At 40.1% G+C, this 16,343-nt stretch overlaps 2 protein-coding genes across 2 annotated transcripts in view; both read right to left on the bottom strand.

Moving 5' to 3' along the window:
* LOC124606829 (protein THEM6) overlaps positions 1–8,427 on the bottom strand; it is a 105,238-nt gene extending 96,811 nt beyond the window's left edge. The window contains exon 1 of the mRNA XM_047138903.1: positions 8,179–8,427. Within this exon, the coding sequence (XP_046994859.1) occupies positions 8,179–8,323 (145 nt within the window). The 5' untranslated portion in view covers positions 8,324–8,427. The remainder of the gene's footprint in view (positions 1–8,178) is intronic.
* A 2,291-nt stretch (positions 8,428–10,718) lies between these two features.
* LOC124605124 (translation initiation factor eIF-2B subunit epsilon) overlaps positions 10,719–16,343 on the bottom strand; it is a 92,802-nt gene continuing 87,177 nt past the window's right edge. Inside the window, exon 11 of the mRNA XM_047136600.1 lies at positions 10,719–10,890. Within this exon, the coding sequence (XP_046992556.1) occupies positions 10,819–10,890 (72 nt within the window). The 3' untranslated portion in view covers positions 10,719–10,818. The remainder of the gene's footprint in view (positions 10,891–16,343) is intronic.

The following is a 16,343-nucleotide window of genomic DNA, read 5'->3' as shown; positions in this document are numbered from 1 at the left end:
CGCTCAAGTAGATGCCGTGCTCCTTGACTTCAGGAAGGCATTTGACACCGTCCTGCAGTGTCGTTTAGTGGAAAAGATACGAACTTATCGAGTATCGTATCAGATTTGCGACTAATTCAAAACTACCTTCCAGATAGAATTGTTGTTCTTAAGGGAACAAAAACGACAGATGTAAAGGTAATTTGCGGAGTGCTCCAACGAAGTGTGATAGGACGTACACCGTTTACAGTTTATGCAAATGATCTAGTAGAAAGCGCAGGATGCTGTGTTCGCATATGATGTGGTTATCTGTTACACAGTAGCAACGCCAGAAGGTAGTATCAGTTTACAGAATGATCTGCAGAGGACTGTTCAGTGGTGCAGGCTCGGTCAGTTGACCCTGAACGTTAGCAAACGTAAAATATTGTGCATAGTTACTACTGTACAATTGCACTATTGATGAGAAACTGTTGGAAACAGTATCTGCCGTAAAATATCTACGATTAACTATCCAGAGCGACTTTACGTCAAATGACTTAATAAAACATTATAGCAGCAAAAGCAGGTGGTTCATAAATTGTTCAAATGGCTCTGAGCACTATGGGACTTAACTTCTGAGGTCATCAGTCCCCCAGAACTTAGAACTTCTTAAACCTAACTAGCCTAAGGACATCACACACATCCATGCCCGAGGCAGGATTCGAACCTGCAACCGTAGCGATCGCGCAGTTCCAGACTGTAGCGCCTAGATCCGCTCGGCCAACCAGGCCGGAAAAAGCAGGTGCCAGAGCGGGATTCATAGGAAGAATCTTAAGGAAATCCAACTCATCCACGAAGAAAGTCCCTTATAAGGTGCCTGTTTGACCGACTCTTGAGTACTGTTCACCAATCTGGGACCCTTACTAGGTAGGACTGTTAGAGGAGAGAGAGAATATCCAACGAAGAGCCGCACGTTTGATCACGGGATCGTTTAACCGTCGCGAGAGCGTTACCAAGGCGTTCAACAGACTCCATTGGCAGACGTTGCAAGAGAGGCGTTGAGCATGAGAGATCACTTTCCTGGAAGAGTCTGACAACATATAACTTCTTCCCTCGTAGATCTCGCTTAATGACCACGATGAGAAAATTCGAGAAATTTGAGCCAATTACAGAAGCCTATCGACAATCATTCCTCCCACGTAGTATTCGTAAGTGGAACAGGGCACGGGGTATCAGTAAAAGAAATACCATCCGCCACACGCCACGAGATGGCTTGCGGTGTATGATGTAGATGTAGAGTGGAACGACAGCGGTGCTACATTTTTTGATGGCACTGAAAGAATACACAGCTTTCACACAAGGCAAAAGCCTATATTTACCTATTATTTGAATGTCAGATTTTGAAGTCTAACGGACAGTCATCATTTCGATACCTGCTATTAGAGGTGAATGAACAGAGAGATTCAGTGTGCTGCATCAGGACTGGATTCCGGCAACTGACGTCCATGCACGTGAGTTGCTTTACTACTACGTCATACGGATAACCTTAAAGCTTCTGTTTATTGCCAGAACATTAGGTTGTTAACTTAACTCCAAGGGTGCAGATGCTGGAAAAATGGTGGTTCGTTAGACTATTGATAATGCACGTGTGTGGCCTGTAGCAAACATTCATTTCAGCGGAAACTCAGCTTCCAGTAGCAACATTCCTTCAAATTCTACAGGCTCATTTCAGCGGGCACTCGGTTTCAAAAACAGACCATGCTAGCAAACAGTTTATACGGATAGCAGATTACGTGTTAGTGAACTTAAAGCTGTGCTTTGGTTTATTTCGCGATATGTATAGATCAACTGAACAAGGCGAGGGAATGCATACTCCAGTGCCAGGCTACTGAACAGAAGAGATATCAAATGAAACATTCAAAGAGAACGCGGTTCGAAGTAGTCAGACTGCGATGGGCAGACACAGGGGTCGTACAAAAATAAGGAAACACAGCGAGAAATGCATGCAAGCTTGAACATAAATGCACATGCTAGGCACACCTGCAGGTTTTCCTCAATAAAAGTGTCAGTCGTGGTCAGAATAGCGTTCTGTGTAGTTGTAATTGCTTTATGTCGGAGCTCAGTGAATTCTAACGTTGGCAAATGGTCCGTGGTCGTATGGTGTGTGCTTCCATAACCAAGATGCTGAAGTGTTTGGAAGCCACGTACAAGGAAAGCAAAAAATATATCATCCGCTAAAGGCGCAACGCGGACTAAAGTGTGTGTTGTGTGATTGTGACAGGCGGTTATTGAAGACGATTGTGACGAAACATGAGAGGACGATAGCTCCAAAAATCACAGCAGAACTAAATGTCGCACTCGCGAACCCTGTCAGCAACAAAACAACACGGAGGGAGTTGCACCACAAGCAGGAAATTACAGGGCGAGCTGGAATTCCGAAACCACTCACCAGTAATCCAAATGCCCGCAACAGGGAAACGTAGTACCGAAGCCATAAAACCTAGACTCTGCAGCAATGAAAGAATGTTCAAATGGCTCTGATGACTATGGGACTTAATATCTGAGGTCATCAGTAGCGGTCGCGCGGTTCGAGACTGAAGCGCCTAGAACCGCTCGGCCACAACGGCCGGCTGAAAGTATGTCTTTCACACTATTTCTAATTTCAGACCGTGTTTACGTCGCAAGAGTCAAACACGGCCGGGATCTGTTGATGATTTGGGCAACCATGTTATTCCATTGGCCCCACGGTGACGCTGTGAGGTCGCGTTACCGCGAAGGATTATGCGATCATTTTGGCTGATCACGTCCATCCAATGATACAATGTTTGCTCCATAATTGTGATGCTGTGTTCCAAGACATCAGGGCCCCTGTAAACACAGCTCGCGTCGTTAAGGATTGGTTTTGTGAGCACAAGGATGAATTGTCACATCTTCCCTGGCCGCTACAGTCACATATCTCAATATTGTTGAGCCTTTGTGTTCTATTGTAGAGCGAAGAACACGTGACTGCTATATCCTCCATCTGGATACACTCTTGCAGGAAGAATGGTATAAGATTTCCTTGAAATCAATCATTCCGAGACGATTGGGAGCTGTTTCGCATGCCAACAGTTTACTTACACCGCATTAGAGGCATGTTAATGTGCTGTGTTTTTGATGTTTCCATATTTTTTGTCCATCCCCTGTAGATAGCTTTTTGTAGCATGGCACGAAGAGAATAACGCATACAATACTGGCAATACGAGCAGGCATGCAATCTTGTGGTGAGAGAAAGTGGTATAGATGAATATGAACTAGGCTATATCATTTTTTTTCATTTTTCTCTTATGTTTGTGTGAACGCCTAGAATACAATAACTCCAAACCTAGGTTGCGCAGTAGTTAAGGCAACGAACTCGTATTCAAGATGATTAGTATTCGATCCCCCTCGAGCTGATCTTCATTTTCGTTTTGTGTTGGTGATTAAATCATTTGTTCCGATAATGGCTAATTTTTGCAAGAAGGATAATATTTGTTTCTACTTCAGTTCTTCAGCAATGCAGTTAATTACCTGCTTCTTAACAACACAGCTGTCGCTGCAGTGTGAAACACGAATCCGCCTCCTTTTCGTTGACAGCTTCGCGTCTCACCTGCACCTACAGATTATCGATTCCGTGTATTTATATCTACACTACTGGCCATTAAAATTGCTACACCACGAAGATTACGTGCTACAGACGCGAAATTTAACCGACAGAAAGAAGATGCTGTGATATGCAAATGATTGGCTTTTCAGAGCATTCACACAAGGTTGGCGCCGGTGGCGACACCTACAACGTGCTGACACGAGGAAAGTTTCCAACCGATTTCTCATACACAAACAGCAGTTGACCGGCGTTGCCTGGTGAAACGTTGTTGTGATGCCTCGTGTGAGGAGGAGAAATGCGTACCATTACGTTTCCGACTTTAATAAAGGTCGGATTGTAGCCTATCGTGATTGCGGATTATCGTATCGCGACACTGCTGTTCGTGTCGGTCGAGATCCAATGACTGTTAGCAGAATATGGAATCGGTGGGTTCAGGAGGGTAATACGGAATGCCGTGCTGGATGCCAACGGTCTCGTATCACTAGCAGTCGAGATGACAACCATCTTAGCCGCATGACTGTAACGGATCGTGCAGCCACGTTTCGATCCCTGAGTCAACAGATGGGGACGTTTGCAAGACAACAACCATCTGCACGAACAGTTCGACGTCGTTTGTAGCAGCATGAGCTATCAGCTCGGAGACCATGGCTGCGGTTACCCTTGACGCTGCATCACAGACAGGAGTGCCTGCGATGGTGTACTAAACGATGAACCTGGGTGTACGAATGGCAAAACTTCATTTTTTCGGATGAATCCAGGTTCTGTTTACAGCATCATAATGGTCGCATTCATGTTTGGTGACATCGCGGTGAACGCACATTGGAAGCGTTTATTCATCATCGCCATACTGGCGTATGATCCGGTGTGATGGTATGGGGTGCCATTGGTTACACGTCTCAGTCACCTCTTGTTCGCATTGACGGCACTTTGAACAGTGGACGTTACATTTCACATGTGTTACGACCCCATGGCTCTACCCTTCATTCGATCCCTGCGAAACCCTACATTTCAGCAGGATAATGCACGACCGCATGTTGGAGGTCCTGTATGGGCCTTTCTGGATACAGAAAATGTTCGACTGCTGCCCTGGACAGCACATTCTCCAGATCTCTCAACAATTGAAAACGTCTGGTTTTTTTGTTCTAATAAAACCCCACGTCATTCCAAGCATGTGTGTCAATTTTTACCTCTCTATCTACATTATTCCATGCTTTATTAAGTTTTCAAATTTATACTGACTTTTTGATCAGCCGGTATTATTATGAAAACTTCACGCCGCGTGGTCTACGCCGCCTTGTCACGGTACGCGCGGCTCCCCCCTTCAGAGGTTCGAGTCCTCCCTCGGGCATGTGTGTGTGTGTGTAGTGCATAGCGTTAGTTAGCTTAAGCTAAATTAAATATTGTGTAAGCTTAGGGACCGATGACTAAGCAGTTTGGTCCCATAAGATCTTACCACAAAAAAGCCTTCATAATATGCCGCATTATTCCACTAACTACAGACTTTTTTTGATGAACGAACGTAATTTTTAGGGCCTATCGATAGCTGGTCAAACGAGAAATGCTATGGGTTTTGGAACAATATTCGTGAAGGCATTACAGGTTCATTATGTAATGAAAATGAGTTTTTTTTATAATATACTGAGCTTCCTTTTCCTCACTTAATAAACCACTGTTTCAGAATTTTCTCGCAACTGCATTTGCATAACATTTAGTGAGGTAATTGTGTGTAAAATCCACTGTGTTTTGGCAAAAAGAGGCAAATTTTAATATGGCAACAAGAAAAATGCGTAAGTTTTACACAAAAATTCGCCACTCGTGATGCTTCTCTGAAAGTTACAAATAGTTAGGACGCCAGGCGAAAATAAATCGCTACTTTGTTGCATTTTCAGTGGAAATATTTTTAAATACTAACCAAAGCAGGGGTGACAGCAGATCTTTTTTAATGGTCACCAGCAAGTGTGGGCCTGGAGGGGCCCCATTTAATATTTACAAAAAAATGTGAGCCCAGGCTACAGTTAGAACGGCATTTCCCCTGCAGCGCGTGCTCACAACCTCCGCCACTACTGCTCTCCCACGTGTGCCCTGCCGACTGCCCATCTACCGGCTACGGTATTCTGTGCGGACTGTATCTCTGTGACTCTCTTCCACAGATCACACAAACCTGTGACCATTCGTGCTGCCCTTCCCTGTATACATTCAATGTACTCAGTTAGTCCTATTTGGTGCAGGTCTCACACAATTGAGCAATATGCTAGAACTGGTCGCAAGAGTGATTTGTAGACTTGATTGCACTTCCCCAGTATTTTCCCGATTTATTTATCGTGTCAGAAGCAAACTAAAATCAATATTAGATACATTACTACATACATACATACATTATGGTTTATAAATTAAACTAGACAAGAATGAAATAAATGATTAGACACAGATTGTGTTGTCAAACATAAGATAATTTTAATCTATACAGTGGATGCCCAAAAATTTGCAACGTCCAGTGCACTTTGTGTAGCGTTTACGAGGTCCTCCATGGTGCACACAGTTGGAGGTAATGTGCATTGTGGTAGATGTGTTGATGTCTGCACGGCAGCTCCACAGTCACACTGGAGAGAGTCCACCTGAAAGCCCCACCTCTCCAGATTACTCTTAGATCTTGTGACAGAAGAACGCAGGCGGTTGAGTGATTTCCATGTGGACCATTTCTCTGTGTGGCCTGGGGGAAGAACTTCTTGTGGGATCAGCCACTCCTCCAGATGCTGGCATCTGACCTGCCATCTCTTCTCCTGGTGTTGATGTGGAGTGTCAGCGAGTGGTTCTGTACTGTGAAGGAAGCTCTTTCTAGACACAAGTCTTTGCTGTGCCGGTTGGTGGCCATGTAGTGGGTGGGCTTCGGATGTTAATCCCTTCTTCATTTCACTCCGTGCTACTGTATCTCTTCGGATGTCCGGGGGGGCTATGCCGGATAAGCAGTACAGTTTTTCCACAGGTGTGGCCCTTAGACAACCCGTAGAGATACGACATGTCTCGTTCAGAGCAACATCAACTCTCTTTGTATGTGTAGATCTGCACCATACTGGGCAAGCGTACTCAGCTGCAGAGTAGCAGAGGGCTAATGCGGATGTGCGCACTGTGTCTGGCTGTGCTCCCCATGTTGTTCCAGTCAGCTTCCTAACCACACTGTTCCTGGCAGCCACTTTTTGCTTTGTTTTTAAGCAGTGTTCCTTATATGTAAGAGCACGGTCCAGAGTGACTCCGAGGTATTTTGGAGTCTTGCAGTGTTCTAAAGAGGTTCCTTCCCAATCTATCTGCAAGGTTCTACTAGCCTGTCTGTTTCGGAGGTGGAAAGCAGGTCTTAAAAGGATTTGGTTTCAATTGATTGTCCCTGTAATAGGCAATTAATTCTTTCAGAGCGTCAGTTAGCTTCCGCTCCACCCTCTCAAAGCTGTGATTGCTCGGTCATCTGCATATATGAAGCTTTGTGTTCCTTCTGGTAACGGCTGGTCATTAGTGTATATATTGAAGAGGGTGGGTGCCAATACACTGCCCTGTGGCAGCCCATTCTCCCGATTAACCTTAGTCTGTGATCATTCCGTTTCCCTACAAACTGTTAGTCCCAGGTATCTGTAAGAGCTGGCCGAGTCCAGCAGTGACTCGTTGATAATACAGTCATTGGACACTACTTTTTTTCGTTTTGTGGAGTGTGAGATAGAAAATGAAGAAACAGAAAAAGGATTTCTTTCGAAATCCAGATGAGGATTTGTATTTACTAAAATATGAATATTTTTTACCGTAACTAAACTTTGTCTAACCATTTTGTTTCACCTCTTCTACTCTGGTTGTATTGTTGTTCGAATCTGTTTAAGTGCTGGCAGCACATATCCTTTCATAGGCTATTCAGTGTTCACGGTTCATTTTCATAAAAAGTCTCAACTACAGAGAATTCCGTGAATATTTGTTTTCCGCAGTGAGCTGTTGTGCGTCATTTAGAGATAAAATAAAAAGATGCGAAGCTGGTAATGAACTCATTTAATCTAGAGCCAGCCCTTTCAGAACAGTTTACACCGTATCCTTCCAGTCAGTCTCGCTCCCCTACTCGTGATTTGTTTTAGTTTCATTCTCAAACGTAAACTTTTATAAAATACGTCGTCTTCGTATTTATTGCACCCCCAAAAGACTAATAATCTGCAATAGACAGCGTCTATTTTTTCTGACCTAATTAGCATGCTAGAAGAACAACAAGCTTTTGTAGTACTGAACGCAAAACCACATGAAAAGTTCTGTGACGACAAAATACGGAAAATGCATAGATCAATAGCTGATAATTAAAAATAGATGTATCAGAAGTTTTGACTAAGTTTTATGAAGTGGAAAAACGGAGAAAATAAATTAAAGTCATCACAAGTAACATTGAACGCCTTTCCAGTAATATTTATAAATTTCAAGAACTGGTATGGAACAGATGTTTCATGGAACCCAGTTTTCTTCTTGGATTAAACTTTAAGCCTATTCCGTCTACACGAACTAGGAAACACAGAAACGCTGGAAATGCATATAGTTACTGAAACGTCGTGTCTCAAATATCAGTGTTCTTGACTTACCGTAGGTGGATGTGGACTCCAGCACCTTCACTTTCCGCTGAAATAGCCTCCCTAAGGCTATGACGAAGGCAATACGTATGAAATAACCGACATCGAAGAGTACATAGAGCATGAGCAGGATACAACTGATTGCTAGGCAAGCCATTGCTTCTACCGTTGACAACACCACGCAGCGTATGCCTGGATGCGTGCGACCTGCTGCGCGCCTTCCGTTGCACTGCGAACCCGACGCCACCTATCAGGCAACAAACACTCACCCGGGGACGACGGAGAAGGTTGCTCAGAGACTTTTAAAAGTAGAGAGACTCCATATCCAGAGAAACATGTACGCGTTTTCTTCGCAGACGTTGATGGCGGGTGTTCGAAAGAATGCTCGCGCAATAACTTTTAATGACGATTCTTTAATGACATGCCCTGTACAGGCGCAAAACGAAGTAAATGAATGTAAACAGACATAAACTGTACAAAACGCGTTCGCGTATCACGGGACAAATGCATGAAGCGTTCAGTGACTGCTGAAGCAGGGTGTTGTCTCGAGATCTTTCACAAAACCAAAAGAAATACTGGTCATCAAAGTTGTTGTCCAGACGACATTCATGGACGAGGCAGGAACAGAAATCGAGGATAGCAAAGAAAAAAATGCAGAAATACTTAACCTTTTAAAAAATGTTCCTTTACAAAGGAAAACCGAGAAGTAATGCCCCAACTTGATCCTAGTACCCTGGCAAAGATTAATGAAACAGATATTAGTGTCAATGGCATTTAGAAATAGCTGAAATCGGTAAAACTGATCAACAAAGGTCGAGGGCCTGATGGAAGGCCTGTCAGACTCTATACCCAATTTGCGGCTGAGTTAGTCCCCCCATTTTAACAAAAAAAAAAAAAAAACTGTATCCATTGGTTGGAAGAAAGTGCAGGTCACACCTGACCCCTCTACATACCAACCAGTTTTCATCCAGATTGTTTCATTGTATCTGAGACTCTTCCTTTGTGAGTGTGGACCAACTTAGTACACATCCGCAGTATAACTTGCAAGGTGGGTGTACATACGTCTGATGAAAAGGGACTGCTCTAGTTCAGACTTTGAACAGTAATTTGCTGTAATGCATTGCTTGACTTATGCTGAAATACCTGAAGTTCCGTAAGACCTTAGGTGACCTATTTCTGTGGCAGAGGGAGTCACTTTAAGCCCCTGGACCTCTTTAGATGTCGGAAGGTATTCCAGTTCCAGCCCTTGATAGAGGAGACGTCGAAATTGACATTGTCAGATACATATTGGCACCATGTTACACATGGTGCAAGCTCTTCATAGTGGCTCCAGGTGTTGAGCTTCTTACATAATTGATGACTGAACTACTGCAATTAAGTGCTGAATTAATAAACTGAAAATAACTCCACTACATAAACATGAGTTCAGTGAAGTTACTTTGTTTACACACATAATAGAACTGGATAGAAGAAGCTGGGGAGGTAGTCTGCCTGTAAACTGAAAAGCAAGCAGCACTTGTACTGGGGAAAGTTGCCTACCATACGGGATGACTATGAATCAATTCCCTTCTAGCAGTGTGGAACAGTGGGCAGAGGTATATGCTGATTATGCCCACATGTGTTTCTTGCATTATCATCTCATACCTGTATTCCATGTAATGTTAATAACTTAATGGAATATATGCTTTCCGACCCCCAGCATGTGTCTGCTGTAGCATTGGTATAGCTTTGTGAAACACATTGTAGTTTCTTTGATTAAGTATGGCAGAGAGAGCATGGCCTCAGCAGCTTGCCATTCAGTTTGCAGACCTATGAAGGTGTGAGGTATACAATCACGATCTGGCAAAGTGCCTTCCCTCACACTTCTACCCTCCATTCCCAGCCCCTCCATCCTATGACACCTTAGAATACAATCTATTCCAATCCAATGGACAATAAACATTAATTTTATACCATTAACACACTATTTTTAATAAACTGCAATTTTTTCATCCCCTGCAATGTGGAAACTGTTAGTCCTAGAGGAAAAATGAAGAGAACCTTTTCGTAGGAAATTTTATATAATTTTATACCAGGAAACATTTTTGCTAGATGCTGTGGTTTTTCAGTTATTCAAGAAGAAAATAAAAAATTGACCTTTAAACGTCTCCCCATCCTCACTCCTAAACCCCTCCCCCCCAAATTCCACTGGTTGGGATTTTTAGTATGTTGTACATGGCACTCTCTCCTACCACTGTGCAAATATTTGTGACTACACAAATATTCCCCCCATTCAACCTTTTTTGGTTCTCATTGACTGGGTTATACAACAGCTTACTGTTACAGACAAGACTGATTTACGCAGTAACAATAAGAAAGTGATTAACATATTTTTAAGAGCATCCAAAGACATGCTTCTCAAAAACCATCTGTAAGCAGAACATTTTCAACAAAGGAGAATATTGTCTCAACCCACTGCAGAACTCAAGACAAAATAAGTAATTGCAAAATAAAAATGCACCCAAAAGGTGGTTCATTTTTAATAATATATCTAATAAAGATTTAAAAGTACATTACCACTGCACTTATAATTTTATTTGATAACAGATAGAAAAGGATTTATAAATAATACAGCAAATGGTTTTGTGTAATGTTTTATAATTTTACAAGTGTTCAGTCTTCATCTTCATCTTCACTGCTTGTCTCTTCGTCAGCCTCTAGAAGCCAATCAATAAACGGCTCAACCTGTAACAGCAACATAACACATCATATAAAAATAGAAGAGACAGCAAAATGTGTAAATTCTCATAAAAATTTCAATAAGTTTTGCACTGAAACCCAATATTACACCAATATTTATATTGGTTCATGAATGAAGACTTGAACTGAAGTGATGTGTACAGTGGTCATGACATGAATGAAAAATGTAACAAATATATTCTATTACTACACATACTATGTGCAGTTTGCAACTTGTAGGAGGTTTCCACCGAGCATATGTTTCAAAGAATTTTAAGCGACTTATAGACGTATGCCAGCAATATTTTCTAAGGATTTAAAGTGGTTATTTAAAGCAGAAAGATATCCATCTACAAGGTGTGTGAGAAAAGTAATGAGACTTGACAACACTGTGAGTGATATGGTAACGCTGTGTTGTTCTATTTGTGTACACTGGCATGTTCATCCCTTCCATATGCTCAGTCCAAGTTTCTGCTCCGTATAGCCATTTTACGAGTGCCATTAGTGAAGTTATTTATTACAAAAATGGAACAGCAGAATTTAGATCAATGTTACGTTATCAAGTTTTGTGTTAAGCCTAGGGAATTAGCAAGTGTTGAAAGAGGCCTATGGGGAAGATTCCTTATCGAGAGCACAAGTTTTTCATTGGCACAAATCATTTTTGAAAGGCCGCAAAAAAAGGTTGCCATGAGCCTTGCTCACGGAGACCCTCAACTGCAAAAACCAATAAAAACGTTGAACATGTACATAATCTTGTGAGATCAGACCAATATTTAACAATAAGGATGATGGGTGATTTGTTATACTTAAACACTTTCATCATACATCACATTTTGACTGATGTTTTGCACATGTGAAAGATTTGTGCCAAAAAATCTCACAACTGAGCAGAAGGACAATCGAAGAAACATGTGCACTGATCATCTTGACAGAATTGCCAATGACAATGAATGGTTCAGTCATTTGATCAAAGGTGATGAATTCTGGTTTATTGAATATGACCCTAAGACAAAACGGCAAAGTGAGAAGTAGCACACTGAGACATCTCTTCTATTGAAAAAAGCTGGAATAATCAAATCAAAGATCAAAACAATGCCGATTTGCTTTTTGGACAATAGGGGAATTGTACATGAAGAATTTGTTCCTCCAGGACCAATTGTCAATCAAGTGTATTACAAAGGTGTCCCTGAATGGCTCAGGCAAAGTGTTACTTGAATGAGGCCAGACACTGCAGACAAGTGAATGATGTGTCATGAATTCACCTGATCCAAGTCCCTGTGACTTTTTTCTTTCCCAGAAACTGAAAAATTTCTTGAAGGGGCATCATTTTGGGACTCTGGAGAACATTCCACAGAATGTGACCAACATGTAAGGCTTACAGCACTGCTACCAAGACTGGGAACAGCGATTCCGCTGCTGTATAGCTGCTAGGTTGAACTATTTTGAAGGAGATAATATTGTTGTTTGAAAGAAATAAAAATTTTGGTAGATAAAAAAAATCAATCACATTACTTTTCTCACACACCTCATAACTACTATACTAAGACAGACTGTAGTTTAATGTTGTTACCAAAAATCTCAATAAGTTCTTGACCGATTTACTTCCAATTTTTACATGATATTCAAATAAACATAAAAATGGAAATAGGCAACATTTTTTGAAATATGTATGGTTTAAAAGTATCTATACACAACATAAATTGAAGAGGGCCTTAACAAATATCTTGAAAAGTCTGAAATTAATTAAAATTTTTATAAAATATTCTATTAAATGTACAGATGGACATATGTTACTTTCTTACAAATATACATGGTATATAAATACACAGTCAGTATAAATTTGAAAACCACAGAATAATGTAGATAGAGAGGTAAAAATTGACACACATGCTTGGAATGACATGGGGTTTTATTATTTTCTACCCCTCCCCTGTCTGTTAATTTCCTGTTCCTCCCTCTCTTTGACCTTTTTGATTGTTGTTGCAAGCGAAACCTTGACTGGGAAATGAAAAGTCACTTAAAATGAATGGGTGAATTGGTTGGGATCATTAATATAAGGGGCACAGGAGAGACCCCTCCAGTTGCTGGATCTGTGGGGAGAGTAGCATCAGTGACAGTATCCCTCATAGTTTTAATCTGTGAACAGTTAAGACTGTAGTGTTTCAGATGATTCAGATCTCATAGTAGTATTACAATCGTAACTCGATAAGCTGTAAATACAGCTGTCCCATTGAAACTGACTGTGATGAAGAAAACAAAACAGCGCATTGTTGTATATACATTTTTTGTTTAAAATTACATATAAGGAGATAGCAGAAAATATGTATATTGTTATTTAAAAAATAGATAGTTTATGTCCATCTTCATGTTCGTAGTGTACTGGGTAATAATTTAAAGTAAAACGGTTGAGAACTTTTCAAGATTTGTGTTAACTATGTTTCCCTTTGTGTGTTGCATATACTTATGTAAACTGAAATATGTAGCCTGTGTCTATCCAGACTTTTATTAGAGTATAATGTACAAATCTGAAATAAAACTGTCAAGAAATTTTTGAATTTATATACCTTATGTGTTGAAAAATATGGTAGTCTATGTCCGTCAGAGTGTTTATGAGAGTACTTTGTAAAAATTTGAAGTAAATTGGTCAAAAGAATAAAAGAATTTTGAGATTTTTGCTACATAAAAATGTGTAGAGTATGCCTTGTCCATATATATATTTTTATAACAAATTATATAGACTACAATGGCCATCTAAATGTCTATTAAAGCATCATGTAAAAATTTGAAGTAAAAAAATTTTTGGTAAAATTTTTAAATGATGATTGTTCTGTATATAGTAGTATATATTGATATAACATATATATTAAAACAATGTATAGCGTATGTGTGTCTCAATGTTTATTAGAGTATTGTGTAAAATTTTGAAGTAAATCGGTCAAGAACTTAAGACTTTACTAAAAACATTTTTCCATTTACATAGTATATATACTTTTATCTACAACATATATTAAAAATGTGTAGCCAGTGTGCATCCAAACATTTATTAGGGTATCATGTAAAAATGTGAAGTCAGTCTATCAACAACTACTTGAGATTTTTGGCAACAATGTTCAATGAAAACTTATTTTTATATATTATAGTTGTATAGATATAGGTCTTTATATACTATATATATTTTAAAAATATGTAGACAATGTCTGAATGTTGATTGCAGTACCATGTAAAAATCTTAAGTAAATCGGTCAGGAATATTTTGAGTTTTTCTCACTATTTTTCCCTTTTTGTGTGGTATATACGAGGGCTATCCACAAAGTACATTACGTTTTGGAATTAAAAGTAAATAAATTATTGGAATTTTTTAAAAATTATATACAGATGAAAGCCACACTTAAATACTACTTTTCTACATAGTAGCCATTTAAATTAAGGCACTTATCGTAGCGATTGACGAGCTTGGAAATTCCTTCGTTGTAAAATTCGGCCGCCTGCGCCTTCAACCATGTGGTTAATGAGTAACCCGGTAGAAATACGATTTCCTGGAAAGAGGCACTACAATAAACTCTCAAAGGTATTGCCAAACTCTGCACAACCTCAGAAGAGCAATACAAAACAAGCACAGGGGAAAGTTGGGCTCAAAGATCTTGCCGATTCACAACAACGCCCGGGCCCACACGGCAAATGCCACTCGTGCAGTTCTCAAATCTTTTAAGTGAGAGTTGTTTCCTCATCCGCCGTACAGTCCCAACCTGGCACCGAGCGACTTCCACTTATTCCCAGCAATGAAGAAGTGGTTGGCTATGCAGCGTTTTGATGACGACGCAAAGCTTCAAGAAGAGGTAACCACGTGGTTGAAGGCGCAGGCGGCCGAATTTTACGACGAAGGAATTTCCAAGCTCGTCTATTGCTACGATAAGTGCCTTAATTTAAATGGCAACTATGTAGAAAAGTAGTATTGAAGTGTGGCTTTCATCTGTATATAATAAAAAAATTTCCAATACTTTATTTATTTTTAATTCCAAAACATAATGTACTTTGTGGATAGCCCTTGTATTTATATACCATATGTTAAAAATATGTAGCTAATAAAAATATGTAGCTAATATCTGTCTGAACATTTATTAGATTATTGTGTATAAATTTAAAATGATATTGCTAACAATGTTTCTCTTTATATGGTATATACCAGGTGATCAAAAAGTCAGTATAAATTTGAAAACTGAATAAATCACAGAATAATGTAGATAGAGAGGTACAAATTGACACACATGCTTGGAATGACATAGAGTTATGATTGTAATACTACTATGAGATCTGAATCATCCGAAACACTACAGTCCTAACTGTTCACAGATTAAAACTATGAGGGATACTGTCACTGAAGCTACTCTCCCCACAGATCCAGCAGCTGGAGGGGCCTCTCCTGTGCCCCTCATATTAATGATCCCAACCAGTTCACCCATTCATTTTAAGTGGCTTCATTTCCCAGTCAAGGTTTCAGTTGCAACAACAATCAAAAAGGTCAAAGAGAGGGAGGAACAGGAGATGAACAGACAGGGGAGGGGTAGAAAATAAACACAGGGAGTGGGAGGTAGGTGAAGGACAGAGAGAGTGGGGAGAAGGAGATTAGGATGTAGATACAATTCCCATACACATTTGGCAATAGCAAAGCATTGTTGGGTTTGGTAGTGAATTTACATGGACATAAGCTACACCATAGAGAAAATCTATAACTGACTACATTATAAGTAGACAAAAATAGATCTACAAAGAAGAACAGAATGGGTTCTGTGCCACATGATCATGCACATACAGTATATTTTACCTAACACAGCTCATGAAAAAAAAGAGTGGTCTGGAATTTAGAGACCCATATGCTTTTCATTGGCTTTAAGAACCCTTATGATGGCATTTCCATGTGTACAATTGTGGACTGCAGTGTTAGAGAAAGGAGCTATATTATGTACATGCTGTTACAGCATATGTAGTGGTACAACTTGCACATTTAAAGTATATAGAAAGATATCTGAAGAGATCCCAGTGGCCAAAGGGTCACAACAGGGATGCATGATAACATCTTCATTATTTAAAACATTTTTGAATTGTGACTTAATATTATGCAAACGTTCCTGTCATAATATAAGTGTGTCACTAAATGATGACAAGCTCTTCACTTTGCATTTTGCTGATGACTAAGTCATATTTGTGGAGTATGTGGATTACACAAGTTACACGGTTAGAAATTCATTATTGATAACATCTGCTACAGATGCAATAAGTCTTATTTTCCAACAAAAAAAGGCACAGTCAGGTTTCATGACAACAATCTCATGTTCAGATCCATGAGATGTCCATACTATTCAACTAGTTACTGTTAGTTTACTGGTATGGTCAATCTATGCACTTGAAGATGGGATTGTTGCCTCGAAACCTGGTTGTGTTTTCCTTTTATTGGAAAATAA

Source organism: Schistocerca americana, chromosome 3 (genome assembly GCF_021461395.2).
Source record: "Schistocerca americana isolate TAMUIC-IGC-003095 chromosome 3, iqSchAmer2.1, whole genome shotgun sequence".
NCBI lineage: Eukaryota > Metazoa > Arthropoda > Insecta > Orthoptera > Acrididae > Schistocerca > Schistocerca americana.
The sequence above is the reverse complement of the archived record's forward strand: the minus strand, read 5'-3'. Positions and strand labels throughout refer to the sequence as shown.